This window comes from Capricornis sumatraensis, chromosome 12, assembly GCF_032405125.1.
Source record: "Capricornis sumatraensis isolate serow.1 chromosome 12, serow.2, whole genome shotgun sequence".
In the NCBI taxonomy this organism is placed as follows: domain Eukaryota; kingdom Metazoa; phylum Chordata; class Mammalia; order Artiodactyla; family Bovidae; genus Capricornis; species Capricornis sumatraensis.
This window is the reverse complement of record NC_091080.1, coordinates 46,078,068-46,104,447: the sequence shown is the minus strand read 5'-3', so window position 1 is coordinate 46,104,447 and position 26,380 is coordinate 46,078,068. Positions and strand designations below refer to the sequence as shown.

Here is a 26,380-nt window from a genome sequence, read left to right as displayed (position 1 = left end):
AAACCTTTTTATCCTCTGTTCTTGATAGGCAGTTGTTTTGTTTTTGACCCTTGAAAGAATTTCGTGTCTTCTGTTTATCCCTGATGTTCTGAAAGTTCATCAGAACCTGACATTCATTCATCATATGTGTAATTCCTGGCCTTTAGTTCTGGGGAATCTTCTTATATTTTAATGCACAACTGTCCGTCACCCTTTCACCTCTCAGTGACTCTTAGTCAGACATCCCTGAATTGAGCCCCTTGTTTTCTTACATTTTCTCTCCTGTTGTCCATTTCCTTGTCCTTTCATCCTGCTTTCTGGGTGATGTTCTCAATTGTAAGTTCCAACCATTTTATTGAAATTTTAATTCTCTCTCTCTCTCTTTTTTTTTTTTTTTTTTTGCTAGAGCTCTTTTCTGTTCTGTAAGTATTCTCTTTTTTTCTGGCTTTTTGCTCAGTTGGCCTCCATTGCCGGGGTCCAGCCCCAGTGGATCCAAGGAATTCAAAGCGGGGATGGAGTCGGAGTCTGGGAAAGGACTATTTAATTAGGAATATAAAGAGAGATTAGGAAAGAATAGTGTAGTGGGAAATTTAGTGGAGAAAAGATGCTGAATAACTTGGTTTACGGGGAAAACTAATAAAACCTCAGGACAAGAGGTTTGCACCATCTACGTTAGGCCACCGGCGCCTGTTTGAATAGCAGAGGGTGGCCCGCCTTAGGCTCCCTCTCTCATGGGTCTTAGAAGCCAGGGCAAGTAAGTAGATGTGGTAAGCCTCCCCACTCCAGATGGGAATTCAGCCTGAAAAGGAGAGGGAGAGAGAGAGAGAGATTTGACATGGGGGGAGCCAGATTTCCAAAAAACCAGTTCGAGAAGCTGGTCTGAGAAACTGGTCCATCCTTTATTGTCTGGAAAAAGCCTTTTATACTTTTGATTGTACATAGAGATCAATGGATAATACAAAATTATGCAGCATTAGCAGCCTTGACTCTTATCGAGACCAGGCTTTCTCTCTGCATACCTAGTTGTATACACAAGTCTTAGGTGATTGACATCATCTTCTGGCCAGAAGGCCAATTAGCATTTTACAGCCCTTTTCTGATAAGGGTCTGTCAACCAGAAAGCTTAATAGTGTTTTTCTTCCCAAAGTCTGGTGCCACTCTCAGAAAGCACTAAATAAAGTTACATTCTTACATAGCAAGGACACAACAATTTATAACAAGAAAGTGGAGTACAGTGATTTATAACAAAGAGAAAGTTAATTAACTCAAAAGTCTAGTGTTGCTAACATCAAAACTACTATATTCCTATTTCTGCATCCCGATTACATTGATTAATATCCTCCCAGGTGCCTAAAAGATAAAGGATATGGAGGCCTGGTGGCAAACATTAACTCAACCAATGAATCCCTTCACCAAACTAATTCTTAGCTCTAAAAAGGCTCTATATCTTTAAGATATTTTAAGCTTTGTGTCTCTCATGGTTGGGGGGCTGTAAACAAATACAAGCTGTAAAAGTCTCCAGCTATCAGGCAAGTTAGGGAGCCAACAGAGGGATTTAAGCTGAGACATTCCTTTCATAGGCAGGAGACCAGTTGGAGCTCTAAGTTAACTTTTTCCAGCTAAAGGTGGTGGTGTGTGGAAAGCATAGTACAATAAGGCAGGCAGACTCTGGTTTTGGGGGGGGTAGATGCTCAGGCAGAGGACCCCTTGAGACCTGACTCGCCTTGCCTGTCAGGTCTCTCCGCATGACCTTGTCATGGGTGGGATCTCCCGTGCTGGCTCCCAGCACTCCATTTTCATGTTAAAGGCTTTTCCTCCAGCATATGGGTGGCCTCTCTCTATGTTTGTCCTCAGAAGTCAGTTAGATACTGTGTGGTAAGTGGGGTGAGTGGGCCCCAGGGCTCGAGGCTGGTGGCAGCTGGTCCACTGGTATGGGGGTGAGTCTCTTGTGTGTTTTTACCCTTGGGCAGTTGTGCCCAAGGTTGTTCACAGTATAACTGGGGACGCCAGCCTTCACTTCACTGCCCTCTATGTCTGTGCTTCATTATACTTAGGACTCCTGAGTCTGGACTCTACTTGGTTAAATTTCTCAAAGTAATAAATCTTCAGTTTCCATTAGCGAGAACAGGTGCCAGCTGCTTGCTACCAAGGGCAGAGAGGGGACCTGGGCTAACAGCTCAGGGCATGATCCACTCTCCAGTGCCTCCAAGGGGTCCTTCCCAGGGAGCTGCAGGCCCTGAGCCCACAGCTCAAGGCCACACTGCCATGGGGCTCAGGCAGTGGCTTCCTCTCCTCTGGCTGAATCACTTCACACAGCTCTGTCAGTTCTCCATCTTCTTATTGAAATTTGCTGGCATCTTCTCTGCTTTTTCCTTTGTTCCCATTCTCAATATCTTTATGCCCTTTTTATTGTAGAGAGTTTGGTGATCTTGCTAGGGAATAGAGTTGTCTGTGTGCTCAGTCATGTCTGACTCTTTGTGACCCCATGGACTGTAGCTTGTTAGGCTCTTCTGTCCATGGGATTCTCCAGGCAAGAATACTAAAGTGGGCTGCCATTCCCTTCTCCAGGGGATCTTCCTGACCCAGAGATTGAAGCTGTGTCACTTGCATCTCCTGCATTAGCAGGAAGCTTCTTTACCACTTCACCACCTGGGAAGCAAGGGAATAAAGTTAAACACATGTAAATAATACATCCTTAACAAGAACCCCTCAGCATCAGAGAGCTTTTGCTGTATAACAAACAATCCCAACATTTTGTGGATTAAAACAATAAGTACTTGTTGTTTCTCAAGCTTTCCTTCTGTTGCTGGGGACAGGATGGGCTGGGACAGGTGGCTGGTGGCCTGGTGTCAGCTAGGGTGCTGGCCCTCATCTCTCACCTGGCATAGGTTAGCTCAGAGCTCAGCACAGCAGAGAAGGGCAGCCTGTTCCCCAAACACAGCACAAGCCCCTGCCTGCATTCCATCTGCTAGTGTCCCCTTGGCCACAGCACATTCAAGGGCAGAAAAATAGGCATGACCTCCTGAGAGGAGGAGCTGGAGAGTTTTACTATAGAGAGCAGGGCCAGAAATCTACCATACCACCTTTGTCACTTAAAGCCTCCCCTCTGTATTTTCAGAAGGTATTTTATACTTACAAAAATACTATTTTACAATAAAGGCATAATTCTAAAATTCCCATTGGGTTTTCTGTTTTACTATTCTGTGTTCTATCTTCTGCATCCAGATAATGGGATACACAGACCAGTCGTCTTTGGGTCCAGGGTCTGAGACTGTCTCCAGGGGGCTGAGTTTGCTTGTGTGTATCCACAGTAGATGGAGAAGGAAATGGCAATCCACTCCAGTATTCTTGCCTGGAAAATTCCACGGATAGAGAAGCCTGGCAGGCTACAGTCCATGGGGTTGCCAAGAGTTGACCATAACTGAGCGACTGAGCACATGTATCTTAGAACCAAGAAGATAAAAACATAATCTGGCAAATGGATAGGAAAGCTGTGGTACATATACACAATGGAGTATTACTCAGCCATTAAGAAGAATACATTTGAATCAGTTCTAATGAGGTAGATGAAACTGGAGCCTATTATACAGAATGAAGTAAGCCAGAAAGAAAAACACCAATACAGTATACTAACGCATATATATGAAATTTAGAAAGATGGTAACGATAACCCTGTATGCAAGACAGCAAAAAAGACACATGTATAGAACAGTCTTTTGGACTCTATGGGAGAGGGCGAGGGTGGGATGATTTGGGAGAATGGCATTGAAACATGTATAATATCATGTGAAATGAATCACCAGTCCAGGTTCGATGCAGGATACAGGATGCTCTGGGCTGGTCCACTGCGATGACCCAGAGGGATGATACGGGAAGGGAGGTGGGACTGGGGTTCAGGATGGGGAACACATGTACACTTGTGGCGGATTCATGTTGATGTATGCAAAACCAATACAATATTGTAAAGTAATTAGCCTCCAATTAAAATAAATTTATATTAAAAAATAATAGGTAAATTTTATTCTTGTTAAAAAAACAACGTGATATTGGTCACACTTGTAAAACCTACAGTTCACAATTTGGGGAGCTGTTGACACATGTTGATTTTTAATAGAGTTATGTAAATCATGCATGGATTTGCTACTTGATAGTATGATGTAATTCACTTATTTACATAGTTCTCACGCTTGTTTATTTTGCAGAGAACAGACTGCAAAGCTGTGATTAGTACTGTGGAAGGCAGCTCCTTAGACAGCAAGGGATTTTCTCTCCTCATCGGTTTGGTTGATGTGTATCTCCCAAGAATGTGGGTTGAAAAGCATCCAGAAAAAGAAAGCGAGGTATACTCCTTCTTACTTAGAAGTAGGAGATACTGTTGAAAAATTATTTTAGGATAGATCATTTAAATTTGGAAATGACTGATAGTCTTGAAAAGCTAGCATTACAAAAAAGAGCTCTCACCACCCCAAGATTTTACAATTAAAAATATTCGTGATAGAGGAGATTCCCTGGCAGTCTAGTGTTTCCACAGCAGAGGTCTCAGGTTCAATCCTTGGTTGGGATCCCCGCATGTGAGAGGCACAACCAAAAAATACTTATGATATCAAGAATGAAAAATTTTTGTGGTTTCAAGCAAAGCCCCCATGTGGCATATTTCCCATAAAAATTGTCATTTTTCTTTTGTTGTCGTTTAGTAGCTAAGTTGGGTCTGACTCTTTTGTGACCCTATGGACAGTAGCCCATCAGGTTCCTCCATCCATGGGATTTTCCAGGCAAGAGTACTAGAGCTGGCTGCCATTTTCTTCCTCAGGGGATCTTCCCAAACTAGGGATCGAACCTGAGTCTCTTGTGTCTCCTGCTTTAGCAGGCAGATTCCTTACCACTGCACCACCTGGGAAGCAATTTTTACCTTAATAGTGTTCATTGCTCAGTTGTGTCTGACTCTTTACGACCCCTTGGACTGTAGCCAGCCAGGGTCCTCTGTCCATGAGATTCTCCAGGCAAGAATACTGGAGTGGGTTGCCATTCCCTTCTCTAGGGAATCTTCCTGACCCAGGGATCAAAGTCAGGTCTCTGGATAAAGGCAGATTCTTCACTGTCTGAGTCACTGGGGAAGCCCTAATTTTTTTTCTTTTACCTTCAGTTCAGTTCAGTTCAGTCACTCAGTCGTGTCCAACTCTTTGCGACCCATCACCAACTCCCGGAGTTCATTCAGACTCACATCCATCGAGTCAGTGATGCCATCCAGCCATCTCATCTTCTGTCGTCCCCTTCTCCTCCTGCCCCCAATCCCTCCCAGCATCAGAGTCTTTTCAATGAGTCAAATCTTCGCATGAGGTGGACAAAGTACTGGAATTTCAGCTTTTTTACCTTAATCCCTACCAAAAAGAAAATGTGCCTTCATATATTACATTGGTTAGTCTGTATACTTTTTACAGCTTTTAAAACATTGATACTGTAAAAAGATAGAAAAGTATTTATGGCTGTTAGACCGTATTATGTGGCTGTTATAAATAATCTCTTCTAATTAAAAATTGAGAGCAACATCAGCAAGATGGTCAAATAAGACATCCTTTGCACATACCCCAAACAAATGGGCAATAGGTTCATGAAAAGATGTTTAGCATCACTAATCATCGAGGAAATGCAAATGAAGACCACAGAGAGGTATCACTTCACTCCTATTAGAATGACTGTTTTCAAAAAGACAAATATTGACAAGGAAGTGGAAGAAAGGGAACACTCGGACATTATTTATGGGAATGTAATCCAGTGTAGCTGCTATGGGGAACAGTGTGAAGGATCCTCAAAAAATAGAACTACTAGGACTTCCCTGATGGTCCAGTGGTTAAGAATCTACCTGCCAGTGCAGGAGACACAGGTTTGATTCCTGGTCTGGGAAGTTCCCACATGCTGCAGAGCAGCTAAACTCATGCTCCACAAATACTGAACCTGTGCTCTAGAGCTCGGGAGCCGCAACTCCTGATGCCCAAATGCCCTGGAGCCCATGCTCCCATCTCTGCAATGAGAAGCCAGAGCACCACAACTAGAGGGTAGAGCCTGCTCACCGCAGCTAGAGAAAGATCCAGCACTGCCAAAAATAAATAGTAAATAAAATAAACATTAAAAAATAGAACTACTATATAACCCTGCAATCCCACATCGTGGTATATTTCAAAGGAAATGAAATTACTGTCTCAAATACTCACACCCCAGTGTTCATTGCTGCATTATTTATAATAAGACATAGAAACAACCTAAGTGTCCTTTGATGGATGAATGAATAAAGAAAATTAAATATATACACATATGTGTAACATATGCAACAGATATGTAATATATGTTACCTACAGATACAGTAGAATATTACTCAACCATAAAAATAAGGAAATCTTGCCATTTGCAACAACACAGATAGACCTTGAGAGTATCATGCTAAGTGAAACAAGTCAGAAAAATACAAATACTGTATAATCTCATTTACATGTGGTGTCTAGAAAAAGCTGGGCTCAGAGAAACAGGGGGTAGAATGGTAGTTGTTACCAGGACTTAAGGGTTGGGGAGTAGAAATAAGGTGGTGTTTGTATGAGGATACTAATGTCTAGGTATAAAACAAATAATTTCTGGGGATCAAATATGTAGGATGATGACTGTAGTTAAACATACTGTGTTGTGTATTTGAAGGTTGCTAAGAGGCTAAATCTTAGATGTTCTTGCTGCTAAGTCATTTCAGTCGTGTCCAACTCTGTGCGACCCCATAGACGGCAAATCCTAGGTACATGTGTATCATGTTTGTACCTTAGAGGGTACAAATCATCTTGCCTGTGACTTGCCTGCTCCTGATGAAGAGCACACTCCCATGTACATTAGTGTGGGGTGTATCTCCCTTCTGGAGGATTAGAGGATTTCTTTCTTTTTTTTTGCCAGCCTTTCCCACTGACAAGTGGCACATTGCCATGAGGGTCTGAGAAGTAGTGAGAAGCCATGGGCCTCTGCCCACAGAGCCTCATAGTTTAGGTTGGTGACTCTCAGTGCTTTGTAACTGTCCCAACTATGAGTCCATCGTTTAGAAAAGCTGTGGCGTGGGTTTTAGAGTGAAGTTCTGGGTCTCTTGGTGCATGTAAATAACCAGATGAACTCAAGTGATAAGAAGCACCAGCCTAGCTCCTGTTTTTCTCCCTTTAGGCCTGCATGCTTGTGTTTCAACCAAATCTTGGTATTACCGTCCCTGACGAAGCTAAGAGGAGTGAAGTGATTATTTGTCTTGATTGCTCCAATTCCATGGAGGGCGAGACATTCCTGCAAGCAAAGCAGATTGCCTTGCACGCACTGTCCTGTGTGGGAAAGGAGCAGAAGGTGAACATCATCAAGTTTGGCACAGGTGAGTGCTCCACCCTGCGCCTCCTCCAAAGCGTCAGGATGTCAGTGGAAAGGGGTGACTGTGACCTCTCTGTGGAGTGAGAGGCAGCACAGCGAGGTTCAAGAGCAAGAACTCTAGAGCCAGGTCCCCAGCTTGAATCCCAGCTCTGCACCTGAGCCCTGGATGTGGCCTTGGGCAGCTTACTGGAACTTGGTTCTCTCATCTGTGCTGCTGCTGCTGCTAAATCACTTCAGTCGTGTCCGACTCTGTGCGACCCCATAGACGGCAGCCCACCAGGCTCCCCCGTCCTTGGGATTCTCCAGGCAAGAACACTGGAGTGGGTTGCCATTTCCTTCTCCAAAGCAGGAAAGTGAAAAGTGAAAGTGAAGTTGCTCAGTTGTGTCCAACTCTTCGGGACCCCATGAACTGCAGCCTACCAGGCTCCTCCATCCATAGGATTTTCCAGGCAAGAGTACTGGAGTGGGGTGCCATTGCCTTCTCCTTCTCTCATCTGTAATAGGAGAGAAATAGTCCCTCCTCATAGTGCTGTTGTGAGGGTTGAGCTCATGTATTTAAAGGACTTTAAACAATGCCTATCATATAGAAAACACCAGATGAGTATTACTATTGTTATTGTTACCAGTTGAACTGAGTGTGAGACCCTTGGTCTGATGAGTTCAAGGGTCCAAGTATCAGGACAGAACCTCTGAAATCAGCACGGTGGTAGAGGAGCTATTAGGAACAGTCTCAGGAGGCACCAGATGAGCCCCACTGAAGAAAGGACTGTCCCCTTCAGGTGGAGTCCAGGGGCCTCTCAGCCCCTCAGAAGGAGCAGCGTGGGGTGTGGGGACAGCCACACCCTGCTGATTCTTATTTACTGTGCTGTTTGGCAGAAGAGGCAGCCCCTTCACGAAGGAGGAAGGAGCTGGGGTCTGCTGCTGCTGGTGGGGAGAGGTCAGATGAACAGGGACATGCCGAGGGCCAGAGGGTGGCGTGGCCTGCTGCCTGGGCTGTCCCCATGTCCTGTGTCTTCCTCTGCACGTAGTTGGCTAAGGAGCAGACTCCTCATGCACAGCCTGACCCAGGTCGTTTTTGCTCAGTAAAGTGCATCATTTGAATGCAGTGGAATTTTTTAAAGGAATGCTGTGGTGAATTTTTTTTATGTATTAAAATTACCAACCATTATTATTGTTTGTTAGTGGTCAAAAAGTGAATATTTAATGGCAACATCTTACACCAGTCTTATCACACAGGTTACAAGGAATTATTTTCATATCCTAAGTGCATCACGAACAATAATACGCCTACAGAGTTCATCATGGTGAGTACCAGTAACTGCCTTTGTCCTCTGTCTTCTCTCCATCAGGCTTCAGTGGTTCTGCCGGGTCTTTCTCCCCAAGAAGCCCTAGTCCTTCCATTTCTGTACGCGGATGGGCTCTTTTAGTTCATTAATAAAAGTGATATGAACTCATTAAGAAAATGGAAAATTAAAAAAGAAAGAAAAAATCGTTCACAGTCCCACCATCTGAATACAATCAGCATTAACAGCTTTGAATGTTTTGCTCTGTCCCCTTTCTTTCTTTCTTTTTTTAAATTGAGCAAACTAGGAATGACCAATTGTGTCCTCAGTCCAGACTAGCTGGCAATCCCAGGGGTGTTTTGATGAAATAGTTCTTTGAAAACCATAAAGAAACAAATGCCAACTAATAATATTATAGGTACTGTGTGACATGAAATAAACTAAAAGGATAGTTGTTCCACAAATGAATCATTAGGAAAGAACTTCCTTTCGGTGACAATAACCCTCACTAAGGGGTGTGCTTCAGTAAGTGATTATAGTTGGTGGTGAAGACACCCCAAAAGAAGTAAATGATTTTGCTTAATTTCCTCCAGTCTGCCACACCTACCATGGGAAACACAGATTTCTGGAAGACACTTCGATACTTAAGTTTGCTGTATCCTTCCCACGTGTTACGGAACATCCTCCTCATATCCGACGGGCACCTCCAGAACGAGAGCCTGACCTTGCAGCTCGTAAGAAGAAGCGTGCCACACACCAGGCTGTTCTCCTGTGGGGTCAGGTGAGCACAGGCGGGCTGGTCCCACAGGGAAAGTCAGCAGGTGGGAGCTGCTTGGTGCAGAGGGGCCGGCTCTGGGCTCTTGGCCCTGGCCACTGCCTGGGTCTCAGAGCCTGAGCAGCCGCAGGTTAGCCGTGACTCTGGGGGGAGGGGGACCTTCACCCTCTTCTGTGAGGTGGAGATGACAGTGGGTCTAATAGGCTTACTCTGAAAATCTTGTGAACTTGTATACATGGAAACAGCCAGCAAGCTCCACTTCAGTGTTGGAGACTGTTACTTGAATAATTGAGCCTAACCTGACAGGCCGGGCACACCCAGGCCTGATTGTGACCCCACCCCACCCAACCCGCGGCTGCTTTGTCCCTCCCCTGAACCTCTCTGACTGCTGCCATTTTCTCACTAGCATTTGCTCACCCTGCTGTGTACAGAAATCTTTCTCTACAGAAGCTAAAACCCATGACTGTTGGGGTTCACTCCCTCCCCATTTATAGTTAATGTTTTTGCATTATATTGAGGATTATAGTGCAAAAATAAGACAGCGGAGAGCGGGGGCCATGCTGGCATTTGCACACAGCATGCCTGACCCTGCCCCCCGCCCTCCCCCGCTGTGAGGTCACTGTCCTGGCCAGTGGGCATCGGCCTCCCTGGGCAGGACGTCCCGCTGCATAGGCAGGGGTGAGGAGAGATGTCCAGGGCTCTCCTACCCATAGTCATAGAGCAAAGGGAGCAGATCGTGACTAGGGAGGGAGGTGACCCCGAGCTTGGACACAGTTTGTCCAGTTTTTAATGTTTTTCTATGGGTTTCTTCTTCATTTTATATATACGCAATCGTCTTCACATGCTAACCACATTTCGTGAGTCTTCAGGAGCAGAGACTGTTTATCCCACCTGCTTAACAAGTGGTCCTCTCAGGCCCACACGGCAACCTCATTAACCCGTAAAAGCTGTAAATACACATAGACTCTGGCTTAAGGATTTTCTAATCACTGTTGTAATCAAATCAGTTAGTTTTGATCACCGAAGACATACCCACGTTATCAATAGGCTGATGTATATTTCCAAAATATTTCTCAAACTCTTTTTCGATATTTTCTAAATATTTTCGATATTTTCGATAATTTTGAAAATTATTGATCACTTGTCTAATATTTCAGGAGGAACTTCTCTAACAAAGTACTCTTGATTAGTTGTAGAATAATTGAGAGAAATGTAACAAAACATTGTCAATTAGATACCAAAGATTTCATTTGCCGGAATGAGAGTTACTTCCTAGTACTTTGTCATCTAAATGTGGACCAGACTTTAAGACGCAGGCTTGGTTAACTCTTCTGTCAGCCTTGACTTTAGAATCAGCTGAGGGCAGCTTTGACATTCATTGAGAGTGGGTCCCAGTCACCATCCCTGTCACAAACACTCCGCAGGTTTCTCAGAACCATCTCCTCCCTCCTCCAGTGAATCAGAAGCCAGAAATTTATGCTTTTTTCTCTTGTGAAAGAGACATGAGTCTTCTGATATGTGGGAACTTGGGTTACCCAGACCTGCAGATGTTTCCTACTTTCTGGCCTAAGTTTTATATCTGCCTTCAGCTGCAAAACATAACGTGTCTTCCACTGAGTCCTAAGCTGTGTCAGTATTCACTACGTGTACTTCAACTTGTTTCTAAAATTCCGTTAAAACGTGAAATGTTATCAGTTCTACAGCAAATCGTCATGTCTTACGGACTCTGTCCCACTATGGTGCTGGAGTATTTGAATATTTTAACTCAAAATCCAAACATAGCTGGAAAAAACAGGTATGTGTCTCAAACATCTTATTTCAGTCTTATGTCTAAATGTGGAAATCTTATCTTCTTAGAAATCAAGTGACAGTAACTTCTGTGTTTTCATCAATGGAAAAGGGAGCTAGAAAAAGGCAAAAAGGTACCCAAAGCGTATGCAACCCACCCTTAGTTACCCCTAGCCTTCCCCCCGACCCTTAGTTACTGCTAGCTTGCACAGGAAACACTCCACTGGGGCGTTCTTCTAGCTAACTTTTTTTTTTTTCCAATTTATGTATTATTGCATGGATGCAAGCCTTAACCCTGGTTCTGACAACATAAATTCCTCTTCCCATCTCTAACCACTGATTACTATAAACCTCAGCATACTGTTTATTTTAGCCACATGGAGACTGGCCATTTATTCCATCTTGTCATCTGGATGAGCTTCAGATTCAAAACACACACTAACCAGAGCTCTGTGGTTTGATTTCTGCTTTATAAAATGTCATGGATTGGTTTTTAAAAGTGAAATATTACACGTTTTTTTTGCTCGGATTAATTTTTTATTGTGGCAAAATATACATAAACTTTACCATTTTCAGGTGTACAATTCAGGGTTATTAAGTGAACTCACAGAATTGTGTAGCCATCACCATGATCTAGGTCCAGAACATTTCCATCATCCCAAACAAGAAGTCTATCCCTAATTCTTTTCTTTTTTTGGCTGTGGCATGTAGCAATCTTAGTTCCCTGACCAGGGATCAAATCTGCGCCTCTGCAGTGGCAGCACAGAGCTCAACTGCTGGGGACCCAGGGAAACCCCTCTACCCCCAGTTAAACAATGACTCCTCGCCCCTGCTTCCCCAACCCCTCGCACCCACCCTCTTCTGTCTCTGTGAATTTAGCTCCTCTAGGAACCTCATGTCAGTGGAATCCAGCAACGTTTGTCTTTTTGTTCCTGGCTTATTTCATTTGGCATAGTGTTTTTGAGGTCCATTCATGTTGTAGTATATGTCAGAATTTTCTACCTTTTTAAGGCTGAGAAATATTCCATTATATATATACACCACATTTTGTGTATCCATTTATTGTCACTAGACCCTGGGGTTGTTTCTGCCTTTTGACTGTGAATCATACTGACATGATGATTGGTGTACAGGCCTGTGTTGGAGGCCCTAATTTCAATACCGAGAAGTGGGATTGCTGAGTCATGTCGTAACTGCACTTAGTGTTTTAAGAGCTGCCATACTGTTGTTCACTGGCATTTTACATTCCCACTAGCAGTGTGCCAAGGTTCCAGTTTCTTCCACATCTGCATCAACACTTATTTTCACACTTTTTTATTTTATATAGCCCTCCCAATGGATGTGAATTTGTATCTAATTAAGGTTTCAATTTGCATTTCCCTTAGTAACAACATCTTTTCATGTGCTGATTGGCCATTAGCATATCTTCTTTGGAGAAATGTCTATCCAAGTCCTTTGTAGGGTTAATTTTTATAACTGGAATCTACTACACGACAAAGTTGTTTATTGGTAATTAATTAATAGAATAATTTTAAGATGGTTTGTGAATTTAAATTGTGTGCTAGTGCTATTATTAAAAATTCGACTTAGAATCCTTTTGGAAATGTACTCTGTAGCAGGAAGGAGGTAAAAAAAAACAAAGAGCTACAATTCCCAAAGGACAGAATGTAAAGTCATTTTTAAGTGTTAGGTAACTATTTCTGAATGTAACACTGAAAGAGAAATAACTCCTCTTGATAAATAGATAGAAGCCCAGATGGATAGGCTGAGTTCTCCCAGTTGCCACTCGGTCTCCGTCAAATGGCAGCAGCTGAGCACAGACGCGCCGGCACCCCTGCAGGCCCCCGCCCAAGTGCAGTCCCTGTTTCACAGCGAGCGACTCCTTGTCTACGGGCTCACTCCTCACTGTACACAGGTGAGGAGCATGCAGGCGTTTTATTATGGGAACAGCAATGTGTTTTGCTAATAATTTTCTTTTTCTTTTTTCTTCCCTTTGCTTTACCCCCAAGTCATAATATGCTGCACAGTTTTTCCTGGGATCACAGCGGTTGGTTAACCAAGGGCACTGGAGAGCCTCTTAATTCCCATTAAAATCACTGAAAGAATCACTGTTGAACTAATCAGGACATTATGAAGTAGAAAAACTAAAAGGAATTTTTTTTCCCATTTCAGGCAACTCTACATGCGCTAATTCAAGAGAGAGAGTATTCTACAGTGGTGTCAACTACTGAACTTCAGAAGACAACTGGAACGGTGAGATTGTAAAGTTAAAATAATTCTGTTATTTTCATATTTAATGCACCACATCCTTCCTGCATTGTTTTCTGTGTTGACATCTTAGAACCTGATGTGATGTGGCGGGTTGTCATCTCCGCAAGCAAGGACACTGACCATCAGTTTCTAAGGCAGCAGCTCTTCATCCAGGGTCTTGAGTCCAGGAGTATCCACAGGGCCATCAGGTGGTTCTCAAAGATGTGCATGTCTCCCTACAAGTTCAGTGTACCTGCAGTGCCTGGTCCCTTGCCACTTATTTTAGAATACTGAGTATAACTGTACTGGATGACGAGTAAAACATTGTATATTGAGGATGTGTTTTTTGTTTTTTCTATTTTTGGACTAAAAGCAAATGAATTTGTAGTATTTGCATAAGTACCAAATCTGCTATAGTTAGATCTGGAAAATTCCTAACCTGTCTATGCTGTATGCCTGGAGAATTCCATGGACAGAGGAGGCAAGTAAGCTACAGTCCATGGGGTCGAAAAGAGTCAGACACAACTGAGGCAGTAACTACTACTACTATTCATAGGAGTATTTATATAACCAGACAACCATTCCTTATTTATATGTATATAACCACATTGCTGTGGCTCAGTGTTAAAGAATCCACCTGCCAATGCAGGGGTGCAGGTTTGATCCCTGGGTCAGGAAGATCCCCTGGAGAAGGAAATGGCAACCCACTCCAGTATTCTTGCCTGGGAAATCCCATGGACAGAGGAGCCCAGCAGGCTACAATCCACGAGGTCACAAAAGAGTTGGACATGACTTAGTGACTAAACAACAACAACAAAAATAAAGCAAAGCTTTCATTTTGGCATTGAATGAAAACACTTAACTTATTACTTGCCAATGACTTATGTATAGAATTTCAGGGCATCTTTGTATTGTCTGAAAAACTGAATCTCAGTGGGATTTTACCTGGGAGCAGGTCATTTTCCATAAAGTCACAATTTTTATAGTTGTCCTTCCACTGTGAATCGTGGCCTTACCAGTAAAAAAATGGCAGGAGTTGGAATTGTCACTGATGGGAGATGTTGCCTTCTGAGTCCTGTTGTTTCAGCCATTTGAAGAAAGGGCGGTGCCCTGGCCCTTGACTTCCTGGTGCTCTGTCTGTGGCCCCTTCAGAGTGGAGATCACAGTCAGGCCTCACAGCCCTGGGCTGGCTCTTCCAGTAGAGCAGTTCACACGTGTATAGAAAATGCCAACTATAGGGACAGAATGGAGACGAATGGGTGCCAGGATTGGAAGTGACTGCACAGGGACACGACACAAGGTTTTAATGGGAAGAAATCCCTTCCTCTGTGTTTCAGTGGTGCTCACACACCGTCTGTATGCATGTATACTCAGTCACTTTAGTCATGTCTGAATCTTTGTGACCCCATGGACTGTAACCCACCAGGCTCCTCTGTCCATGGGATTCTCCAGGTAAAAATACTGGAGTGGTTGCCATGCCCTCCTCCCAGGGATCTTCCCGACCCAGGGATCAAACCCTGGTCTTCTGCATCGCAGGCAGATTCTTTACAGCTGAGCCACCAGGGAAGCCCCCACATACAGTCTGTGAAAGTGAAAGTCGCTCAGTCATGTCCGACTCTTTGCAGCCCCGTGGACTATACATACAGTCCATGGAATTCTCCAGGCCAGAATGCTGGAGTGGTAGCCTTTCCCTTCTCCAGGAGATCTTCCCAACCCAGGGGTCAAACCCAGGTCTCCCGCATGGCAGGTGGATTCTTTACGAGCTGAACCACTAGGCAAGCCCACATACCATCTATGTTAGTTAAAACTCATCAACCTGCACACCTAAAGGGGGTGAATTTCATTGTATGTAAACACATCTCAATTATTTAAATGATTTCCTATGTATGACATGGATTAGAATCTTTTTTCCTTTGGTGCCTAAACAGATGATTCACAAGCTGGCAGCGCGAGCTCTGATCAGAGATTACGAAGATGGCATTCTCCACGAAAATGAAGTGAATCACGAGGTTTGCTTTTTCACGTGAAAGCCATCGTCTGTTTTTCTTGGCCTTTCTTGAGTTGCTTTATCCGTGGAAATGTGAGTGAGGATCAGCAGGTGGAAAGGGACCCCTGTAATCATTGCCGTGTTTTCCATGCCAGGGTGCAGGGTACCCCATAGTTACTTGGTTTAGTTTTTAGTTAGCTTGAATGAATTATTGACAGAACAAAGGAGACTCAGACACCTCCCTCAGTGCCTGTAAAGACACCACCTAGGTGCTTGTGTGTTGTAGGGTGAGTGTCTCCATCTGTGATGAAGAGGCCAGGTCTGGGGGGCTGAGCCGCCTGTGTAGCTCAGCAGAGCCAAGCCCACCTTGCCCCCCAATCACTGAGCCACTGAGCCCTTGGCAGGGGACTCCCTCTGCTACCCCATACCCAGATGACTGCTGTCAAATGATGGCTGGAGCATTAGCGCTCAGCACACTCCTCCCCAGGCAGTTGGTTCCCTCAGAAGTCAGCACCCTCCTTCCCACCCTCAGGTCAGCAGCCTTGGTCCTGCTTTGCTCAGGGTCCTTTTCCATCTGAGGGCAGCTGACCAGCCGCATCGGCAGACCAGCCTGGACCAGTCCCTCCACGTCCTGACACCCCTGGGCTCCTCATCTTTACAGCGAGAGACAGACTCAATGTGACAGGTCTTGGCAGCTCAGCAGCCTTGACCTTGAGGGCTCCTTATAAACACACCACAAACCACAAGAAGCTCATGAATATGAATTGCTGTTTCTGTACTTTAGCCTCTCGTTGAGCCCATTTTTTGCAGGAAATGGCAGGTTAGCCACTTGAGATACTTAGTCAGAGCCATCGACTCAATGTTGCAATTATAAAATTATCTACTTCTTATAGAAAGACACCTTTTGTATTATGTAGTACTCATTTAATTGGTCGTACATAGCTGAATAGTGAAAAATAGGACATGATTTCATTTGTTATTCATTATTATTCTGTCTTATTATTCATTTTTCTTAGATGAAGAAGCAAACCTTAAAATCTCTGATTATTAAACTCAGTAAAGAAAACTCTCTCATAACACAATTTACAAGCTTTGTGGCTGTGGAGAAAAGGGTATGTATTGTTAATTCATGGTCATTTTATCTATATTTGCATGCTAAGATGACTCTTGCTCTGTGAAGGGGACCCTCACCCCAACCTGACCATCTTCTCCCCCAGGACACAGGATCCAGTCCGACCCCCAAACATATTCCAAACTAAACATTCATGAGGCTTTAGAATTTGTAATAATAATTTAATGTGATAATGTCTGTTTTCTCTTTACCTGATTGTGATTCAATATAGGATGGTAATGAGTCACCTTCTCCTGATATTCCAAATACTTTGGAACTTATTGCCAAAGAAGACATAGATTTTCTGCCATACATGAGTTGGGAGGGGGAACAACCAGATGCCAGCAGGATGCAAGTGAGTGTTGATTACAAATCAATTGATACAATTGTGTGTGATTACAAATCAACTGATACAATTGATCAATTGTGTGTTCATGCTTTTATGATGGTAAGGGGAACCCTTCGCTAAAATAGCACCCTTTTGATCTGTATACACAGATGCTGATGTCTCCCTGATGATGGGAATTTTTGCACATTTTTAAAAATGCTGTTACGTGACTGAGAAAGGTTCCATTTACAAATGTAGCTATAAATGCAGAAGAGGAACAATTGTGGTTATAGACAAACTGTGGTTCAGGAAGCCAAAGACCTTCCCTCTAAGAGTGACAGGCAGTTCATCCTGAAAGTAGTGATAAAAGCCTATCTAATTATCTAACTTCACCACTAGTATTTATTAAAGTTTGTAGTGCTTTATGCTGTGGCCTTTGTGACCACATAGTAGAAGCTGAGAAGCGCAACTTAAATAAAAACTGGAAGATGTTCATCACTAGTTGTGTCCAACTCTTTGCAACCCCATGGACTCCCACCAAGCTCCTCTATCCTTGGAATTCTCCAGGCAGGAATACTGTAGGTTGCCATTCCCTTCTCCAGGGAAATAAAACCTGGAAGACATATACAAAAGCAAAGGAACAAAACAGTGGTAGTAAGACTCTGGAGTATCCAAGTTAGAGAAGTAAAACTGCCAAAATTTAAGAATTTAAAATCCAAGGGAAAAAATTTATGTGCTTCCAAGGTGGCCCTAGTGCTAAAGAACCTGCCTGCCAACACAGGAGACATAAGAGACACCAGTTTGATCCCTGGGTCAGGAAGATCCCCTGGAGGAGGGCATGGCAACTCACTCCAGTATTCTTGCTTGAAGAATCCCATGGACAGAGGTGCCTACAATTGGCGGGCTACAATCCATGGGGTTGCAAAGAGTCTGACACAACTTGGCAACTAAAGAACAAAGTGTAAAGGATCTTGGCTAGCTAAAACAACTTTGAAAAGAAAGAAGAGGTTGGAGGCCTTACACCATCTGATATCGAGGCTTACTGTAAAGCCACAGTAAGTAGGAAAGTGTGGTATTAACATAAAATGGACATCTAGACCATTGGAACAGCGTGGAGAATCTAGAAATACATCCAGATATATAGGGCCAATTGTCTGCAGAGGCCCAAGGCTATTATTCAGTGGGGGAAAACGATCTTTTAAAAAAATGATTCTGAAAAGATTGTATAGTCATGTACCAAAAAACAAAGCAAAACCCCTCTACCCTTAGCTCACTTCATATAAAAAGATTGACTGGATTATTGGCTTGAATGTAATAGCTGAAACCTGAATATCTGGGAAGAAAACAAGAGAAAACCTTAATGAACTAGGGTTGTACAAAGCTTTCCTAAATTTAAAGGACAAACTACAAAATAAATTGGTGAACTGGACTTTATTAATATCAAAAACTTTTATTCTTCAGAAGACACTGTTAAGAAAATGAAAGGGCAGACCACAGACTGGGAGAAAATGTTTGCAAAACATATCTGACAAATATGTTTATCTAAAATATATAAAAAAATCTTACAATCCAATAATAAGAAAACAACCCAGTAAAAAAAAAAAATTAGCTGATCATTTTAGAAAACTCTCAGTTTCTTAAAGAGTTAACTATATACCTATCATTTGACCCACCCAAATGAAATGAAAGTATGTATTTACACAAAGACTTGTGCATGAGTATTCATTGCGGCTTTACTTGTAGCAGCCAGAAGTTGGACACAACCATCAGGAGATAAATGAATAAACAAATTGTGGTACAGCCTTACAAGAGTAACTACTCAGCAGTAACGAGGAGAAATAGTGTTAGTCTCTCAGCCGTGTCTGACTCTAGCCTACCAGGCTCCTTTGTCCATGGGGTTCTCCAGGCAAGAATACTGGAATGGATTGCCATTCCCTTCTCCAAAGGATCTTCCCGACCCAGGGATTGAACCCAGATCTTCTGCATTGCAGGCAGATTCTTTACCATCTGAGCTACAGGGAAGTCCTATAGTTCAAAAAAAGGTTAAAAAGGAGAATTAACTATTGATATATACAACAACATGGATAAATGTCAGGGCAGTTATACTGAGTAAAAGTCAAACAGAATATAAGCTGTAAGCTTCCATTGACACAAAATATGTGCAACCCAATCTCAAGTTACAGACAGCAAGGAGGAGGAGTGAGATGGGTCACAAAAGGGCACGCTAAAGGAGTGTGTGCTGAATATGTCATTCCCCTTGTTGTGACAGTGGTCTCAGGGATGTATATTTACGCCAGAACTCATGACTCTAAGATGCAGTTGTTTATATCAATTATACCCAAATAAATCTATTTTGAATATCTAATTAGCTCTAACCAAATTGCCTCTTTGTGTGTCCAACTTTGTGGCCCCATAGACTGTAGCCCATCAGGTTCCTCTGTCCATGGAATTTCCCAGGCAAGAATACTGGAGTTGGTTGCCATTTCCTACTCCAGGGGATCTACCCAACCCAGAGATCAAACCTGCCTGTCTTGCATCTCCTGCATTGGTAGGCAGATTCTTTATCTCTAGAGCCACCTGAAAGCCCAGATTGCCACTACGTAGGTTATATCAGTTCACTCTTCCATCAGAAGCACTTGAGAGGCTGTTACTCTGTTCTCTCTTTAACCAGGTATAGTATTCAAATTTTTTATCTTTACAGATCTGATAGGTTAAAAGCATATTAGTGATATTTTAATTTTCATTTCTTTATGAATGAAAAGGAACATGTTTTCATATTCCTAAGAGCCCACATATTCATCTTTTCTAGGTATCATCCATTAATGTCTTTTAGCTTTTTAAATTGTGAGATTAGTCATTTTCTTATTTATCTTAGGAAAATTATATTTTTTAGGGAAATTAGGCCTTTATGATACAGGTTGCAAAAATTTGTTTCTCAGTTTGCCATTTGTATTTTGATGTTGCTTATCATCATTTTGTCATGCAGGTATTTTAATGAAGTCAAGCATTTTCATCTTTGCGTTTCTTTGTTTTATATTGCTTTGTCTTTTGTCATGCTTAGAAATCTTTCCTGCAGATATTATGCTTTATAAAAGTTTCCCATGATTTCTTTCTTTAAATAGTTATATGGCTTCATGTTTACGTTGAAATTTGCGTCCAATCAGAATCTTTCCTGGTATAAGATGGGACATATGGGAACAACTTTATTCCTTTCCAGATGACTTCCAACTTTCCCCAGCACCATTTATTAAATAAGGCTTCTTTTCCTCGAATTGATTTGAGGAATCTTTATCATCTTTATCATCTCCTAACTCTCCACATGTGTTAGGATCTGTTGTTGGACCCTGTATTCTGTTTCCTAGATCAGTCTGTTATAATTGTAATTTTATAAAAGTCTTTAATGTCTGATGGGTCTGGTCCATCACTTGCTCTTTTTTCACTTTACTCATCTAATTAAGAAAAATATAACCAGATATGCATTTGTAAGTATTATTTTGAAATGTATGTCTTGTCCTGTGTCCTGCAGTATTAATTATATGTGCTGAGCTATGCTTAGTCACTCAGTCATGTCTACCTCTGTGTGGCCCCATGGACTGTAGCTTACAAGGCTCCTCTGTCCATGGGGATTCTCCAGGCAAGAATACTGGAGTGGGTTGTCATGCCCTCCTCCAGGGCATCTTCCCAACCCAGGGATTTAACCCAGGTCTCCCACATTACAGGCAGATTGTTTACCCTCTGAGTCATAAGGGAAGCCCAAGAAGACTGGAGTGGGTAGCCTATCCCTTTTCCAGGGAAGCTTCCCAACCCAGGAATCTAACTTGGGTCTCCTGCATCACAGGAAGATTCTTTACAAGCAGAGCTACCAAGGAAGCCCCATTAATTATTTAAATATACACATTTGTCTGAACTGGGAAGGGACTACTCCTTTAAAAAAAAAAATTCATTTACATTGGTAAAACTAAAAGCTGATTATTTCCAAGATCTCAAGGACTAATAATTTGTATAAAATTTGATTTTATTTACATGCATGTTTTTAAGGAATACTCTTTAAAATTTATTCAGATAATAGTAGTGACAGAGCATCCCTTATTCTCTTTTTTTTATACATTTTCATATTCTAGTGTGAAAGACATTAATTTACTTAAAGCTTTGGAGATTTTTTTTTCAGTTTTCTCATTTTCTTAATATTGCCATAAAGCAGTATAAAATACTGGAATAATTTCATTCTATTAATTTATTTTAGGGCTGCTAAGTTGCTTTAGTTGTGACCAACTCTCTGTGACCCCATGGACTATAGCCCACCAGGCTCCTCTGTCCATGGGATTCTCCAGGCAAGAATACTAGAGTGGGTTGCCATGCCCTCCTCCAGTGGATCTTCCCAACCCAGGGAGTGAACCCGCATCTTTTATGTCTCTTGCATTGGCCGGTGGGTTCTTTACTACCAGTGCCACCTGGAAAGCCCATTTTAGGACTAATTTGACACTATAATATTGCTTATTGTCAAGTCTTTGGCAAGTCGCTTTTATGGTCCTCAGTTTCCTCTTGTGGAAAATAAGGGGTGTTTAAAATTCTGTGATTCTAAGAACAGAGAGAGATTAAGATATTTGCTGTATTTATCACTGATATTGTCTCCAGCTCTCCAACTTCGTGTCTATAAATGAGGGCGCTATACGTAAGTGACCCTGAGTGTCTGGTCTTCTCAGTGCCCTGGGACAGACAGTTTCATCCGTGCTGAGAGGTCAGCTCTAGGAAGCCTGGCTTCTTGATCATCATCCACTTGACCTGTGCTTTCCTTATATTGTCACTTCTCTTTCTGGCAGACACTTTCAGCATCCTCTGAATGGAACCAAGAACCCAAACGTAAATGTAAACGTAAACGGACTAAAAAGAAGCATTCATCACTTAACATGAAACTTTCTGAAGATTCTGAAGCCTTTAGCTTAGATGCCCCAGAAGAATCTGAAGCAGTCAGTTTTGTCTTCATGGATGCAGAGGAGCTCTGGGATTTGGGTCTGATGAAGTCATCTAAACAAACAGAAGTTAAACCACAATTCACAGAAGCCATCTCACAGAAAATGGCCGTTTCCAACATTCCTGCTGCCCCTACTTTCTTAACTGCACGCCTTTATGTTGGCTCTGCTTTCCACCATCATCCCAGCTCAGCACTGTTTGGTTCTCCAGCTGGTCCCAAACACTTCGGTTCCCCTAAGAAGTACCTGGAGATGGGCAGTGGTGCCGACGTTTCCCTGGACATGGCGTCTTTTCCCAGGCTGCATCTCCAGGGCTCATCTTTGCAACTTGCTGCTGCTCCCAGGGCCTCCTTTAGCCCCAGGTCACAGCTGCCCAAAACTGATCAAGGGGGTGCCACAGGCTTCGGTGCCCTCACTGCCCTTCAGTTGGACCCTCTCCCGCGGCCGCATCTTTTTTCCTGTCCTTCTGCAGGTCTTCTCCCTTGTCCACTTGAGAAGTCTGTCCTTTCTTCCCATGCCTCTCCTCCCTCCCTACCCAGGGGTGTTGTTCCCCCTCCTCCCCCTCTACCTCGGGGGGTTGGTGTTCCCCCTCCATCCCCACTTCCCCCTCTAACTGGGGGAATTGTTCCCCCTCCTCCCCTTCTATTTCAGGGGGTTGGCATTCCTCCTCCCCTTCCTCCCCCTCTACCTGGGTGGAGTGGTGTTCCTCCTTCTCCCCCTCTTCCCCCTTTATCTGGGGGAATTGTTCCCCCTCCTCCTCCTCTATCTCAGGGGGTTGGTATTCCTCCTCCCTCTCCTCCCCCTCTTTCCTCTCCTCTTCCTTCTCACCATATCCCATCTCCTAGGAGTGCCAATTATAAGCTGCCAGTGGCTCCACCTGGCCCTGCTGAGGATGCCCAGCTGGACATTCCTCTGTTAGCTGGCTATGATGAACCTTTGTCATTAGACTCCTTCCAATATGATTGTTCATTTTTTGAATGTTCTTCTGAAATGGAAAGTGATAAAACAGGAGGACTTCTGGCGAGTAGGATTTTTAAAAAGCTGGCAGAATATGACCTGAGAAGTGGCTTTACTGCAAGCACTCAGGCACAAAATGATGAGGATGGCCTAGCTGGCAAAACAAGCTGGAGGAATTATGTGCCTTTGACTGAACTCTTCAGGCTTCAGACCAAGGTACTAGTCTTATCTCTCCATAAATCTGTGCTTCATTAGCTTCAAAGTTCAGGATGGTGCTACACAAAGTAGCTCCTCACCAGACTGCTGCTGGCCCACACTGACATGAGGAGCTAGTGCCAGAACGCAGCTTCCTTCACTGAGAAGCCAGCTGAACAAACAGTGTGCTTGAGAAAAGCTGGTGCTTACCTACCTATTTTTAACTGTTAGGCCAGAATATCATGGAAGGGAGTGTTAACATTCCTTAGTTGAAGGTTAGCATCCCTCAGTGGGTCCTGGGGTAAGACATTTATCTCCTAGGTTCTAAAACTGCTGAACTGCAGTTCACACCAATTTCACATTGCAAAGTAAAGCACAAGTGTTGTAAGTACACTCTAAGTATTAAAAGTTCTCAGGAATATGACTCAACATGTGAGCTTATATTAGAGGTTAGCATTCCGTTTGTGAAGCTAAATCACACTCTGTAAATTTAGTTCTTGCAGTGGTACTAAGACCCAATCTTATGTCTGTAATTAACTTGTTTTGATGAAATATGCTCAGTCGCTCTGCCATGTCTAATTCTTTGCAACTCCATCCATGGTAGCCTACCAGGCTCCTCCATCTGTGGAATTTTCCAGGCAAGAGTATAGTAAAGTAGAAAAGTAACTTAGTTTAGTGTCAGTTCAAGTCCCAACGCTTCCACTCTGTGATCCAGGGCAAATCAGTCTTTCAGTCATCCATGAGATGGGAGTAATAAAAGTGTCCAGCTCGCAGAGAGGTAGACCAGCTGCCAGCAGCCCCCACCTGGAGAATTGCATGTGAAAGCAGCATAGCACACAATGCTCTCTGAGCCAGAGTGTTGGGGTTTAGGTCCTGCTGCGACTGCTTGTCAGCTGTGTCACTTTGGACAACTTGCTTAAGTTTTCGTACCTCAGTGTCCTCATCTGCACAGTGGGTTCAGTGACAGTACTTCACAGGAAGCAGCTCACAAGAAAACAGCACTCCGTACTAGGTGAGGGCCAGCTGGCACATTCTGTCACTCCTGTTAGTTTTCAAATTGTTGCCATAGATCCTATCACCCATGTGCTTGCCTGCACCCCACCTTCCCCTCCATGCCCTGTGTTAGTTCGCCTTGGACCTGGAGGCTGTCTGCTTCTCAGTTAGGATCCCAGGATCAGGCTTGCAACACTTCTGTAAGCATGTGATGAAGATCCATCTTAGCTGGAGTGGACAGGGTATGTGAGCACAAGGAAGGTAGCTTCAAAGAGCATGTTCAACATAATTTTATCTTTAGTGGAGAAGAGTCATTTTCATATTTTGTCATAAGGACACATTTTAATGTTGAACAAAAGGAACCATGTTATTTAAAAGTTTAAGAAACAATGTTTCAAAGAATTACTAGAAGAAAAAAATGTATAATACTATTTTAAAAAACCTGCATACTTGAACCCCTCTACTGCTTTATTACAAATGCCACCAGATATAATACTTACTGTGCATAGTATTTATGAGATTCCCAATAATACTGTGTTTGCACATGAAAAAACTTTGATTTTACAGTAAAGATGTCTTAATTCCCTGAATTAAAAACATATTATTGATCACATAACTCATGTAATGAAATTGTAATAATGTGGCTGAAATTTTGTTTTCTTAATTTCATAGGATGGATGCTGGAAACTTACACAAGAACTGGGATTTATATTAAAACTTAATACAAATATTTTAAACAGCTTTCTTGAACAAAAAGGCATTCGATCTCTAGGTATGTCACTATTTTTCCATTTATAAATGTCATGCTCTTAAATGTTACACATTTTTGTAAACCAGTGTTCTAATATATTTGTTACATGTGAAAGGGATTACATTTGTTAATCATCAAAGGATGGGATGAGTTTCTAGTCATCTTTACCATTAAGTAGGGTACTACCTGTGCAGATCTATTAGCATGAGTAGCAGTGACTGCTGTAAAAAGATCCAAGTAGCCTAAACACAAAGATCACTTTCACGCACACCTCATAGTCAGGTGTTGGTCCACAGGAAAGTCCCACTCCACGCAGCAGTTTGGACACGTAGACTCCTTCTATACTGCAACTCGACCGTCACCAACATGTGTCTTTACAGTTACTCCTGGTGAAAAGAAAAGAAGAAGAAAAGATTACTCTGGCATCATCCACCTGGTAGACCAGAGGGAGAGAGAGGAAATGTGGCAAGGATGAGCCTCTGAGCCCCACCCAGATATTAACACAGGGAGTTAGGAAATGTACTCTTTGAATTGCACTAGACCAAAAATAACGATGAAAACTTACACCAGCAGAGTGTTCTAGTTTCTGGAGTGAAAGAAGAGCTGACTAACTCCTGCCAATAACATTTATTAACCCTAGACAAAATATTTTAAAACCACTCTCTGAAGGCCCGGAATATAATCAGAAGCAGGCAGAAACTAGCAGGGACACAAACCTTGAAAGAAGAGAAACAAATTAGGTGAGCTCCACTTTTATCCAGCTTTTCACCTGAAGGCGCTTCTCAGTTCACGAGGCACATGGAGGTTAGAACTGAAACAGAAAGTGTTCATGCGATGATGGCACAGGGGTCAGCATTTGAGGCTGAAAGCACCTCGAAATTAAAGGTGAGAATACTTAATGGAGGGGACCGCAGAGCAGGGAGCTCTGAAAGCTGCATTGAAAGCTCCCTCAACTTTGGTTTGGGGATTGTGTGTGTGGTTTTTGTTGTGTTGATTTATTTGCTTGTTTTTAGAAAAACAAACTGCTATATCTGCTAGTGGAAGAAAATACTTTGTTTTGCTCTGAAGATTCTGCAATTGTTCAGGCGTATCATAGTTCATAGATTGCCTAGAATAATGCTAATTAAATGCCAGTAAACTTTATTTATTCTTTTTGTATGGCATGTACAAATTTCAGAGGGTGATAGTGTCAGCGGTTCCTCTTCTTAGCTTATGTAAAACATTCTCATCAATATTGGCATCATCTGTATAATACTCCCAGTAGATTTTCTCAAAGTCTGTTCACTTAAAATTGCATGGAATGACATAATAAACAAAAAATTTTGACTTATGCACACACATCTCCCTCAGATCCTTGGCTATCCGCTAACCTATACATACACCACTGTGCCTTCAAGGAATCCAGATAAAAGCAACAATCCAGAAGCTAGAGGGCTGAGCAGAGATTTCACCTGTCACCAAGTGTTAGGAAGACAGGATTTGGTGTTCAGATTACGACAAATTAGGCTTGATAAATGTCTCAGGCTTTCCATTGAAACCCTAGAAGAGCCATGAAGACTGTATCTCATGATCAAGGACTGTCCGACAGGATAAGGGGGAAAAAACTGAACAGTCCTACCCTAACAAGGCCTAAAGC

The 26,380-nt window shown here is 42.8% G+C and overlaps 1 protein-coding gene across 1 annotated transcript in view; it reads left to right on the top strand.

The window, feature by feature from the left end:
- PARP4 (poly(ADP-ribose) polymerase family member 4) overlaps positions 1-26,380 on the top strand; it is a 67,580-nt gene that overhangs the window by 29,969 nt on the left and 11,231 nt on the right. Inside the window, exons 20-31 of the mRNA XM_068984255.1 lie at positions 4,182-4,319; positions 7,165-7,360; positions 8,593-8,660; positions 9,233-9,420; positions 11,110-11,209; positions 12,947-13,117; positions 13,375-13,455; positions 15,381-15,461; positions 16,456-16,551; positions 16,783-16,905; positions 21,699-23,021; positions 24,666-24,765. Coding sequence (XP_068840356.1) covers positions 4,182-4,319; positions 7,165-7,360; positions 8,593-8,660; positions 9,233-9,420; positions 11,110-11,209; positions 12,947-13,117; positions 13,375-13,455; positions 15,381-15,461; positions 16,456-16,551; positions 16,783-16,905; positions 21,699-23,021; positions 24,666-24,765 — 2,665 coding nt within the window. The remainder of the gene's footprint in view (positions 1-4,181; positions 4,320-7,164; positions 7,361-8,592; positions 8,661-9,232; positions 9,421-11,109; positions 11,210-12,946; positions 13,118-13,374; positions 13,456-15,380; positions 15,462-16,455; positions 16,552-16,782; positions 16,906-21,698; positions 23,022-24,665; positions 24,766-26,380) is intronic.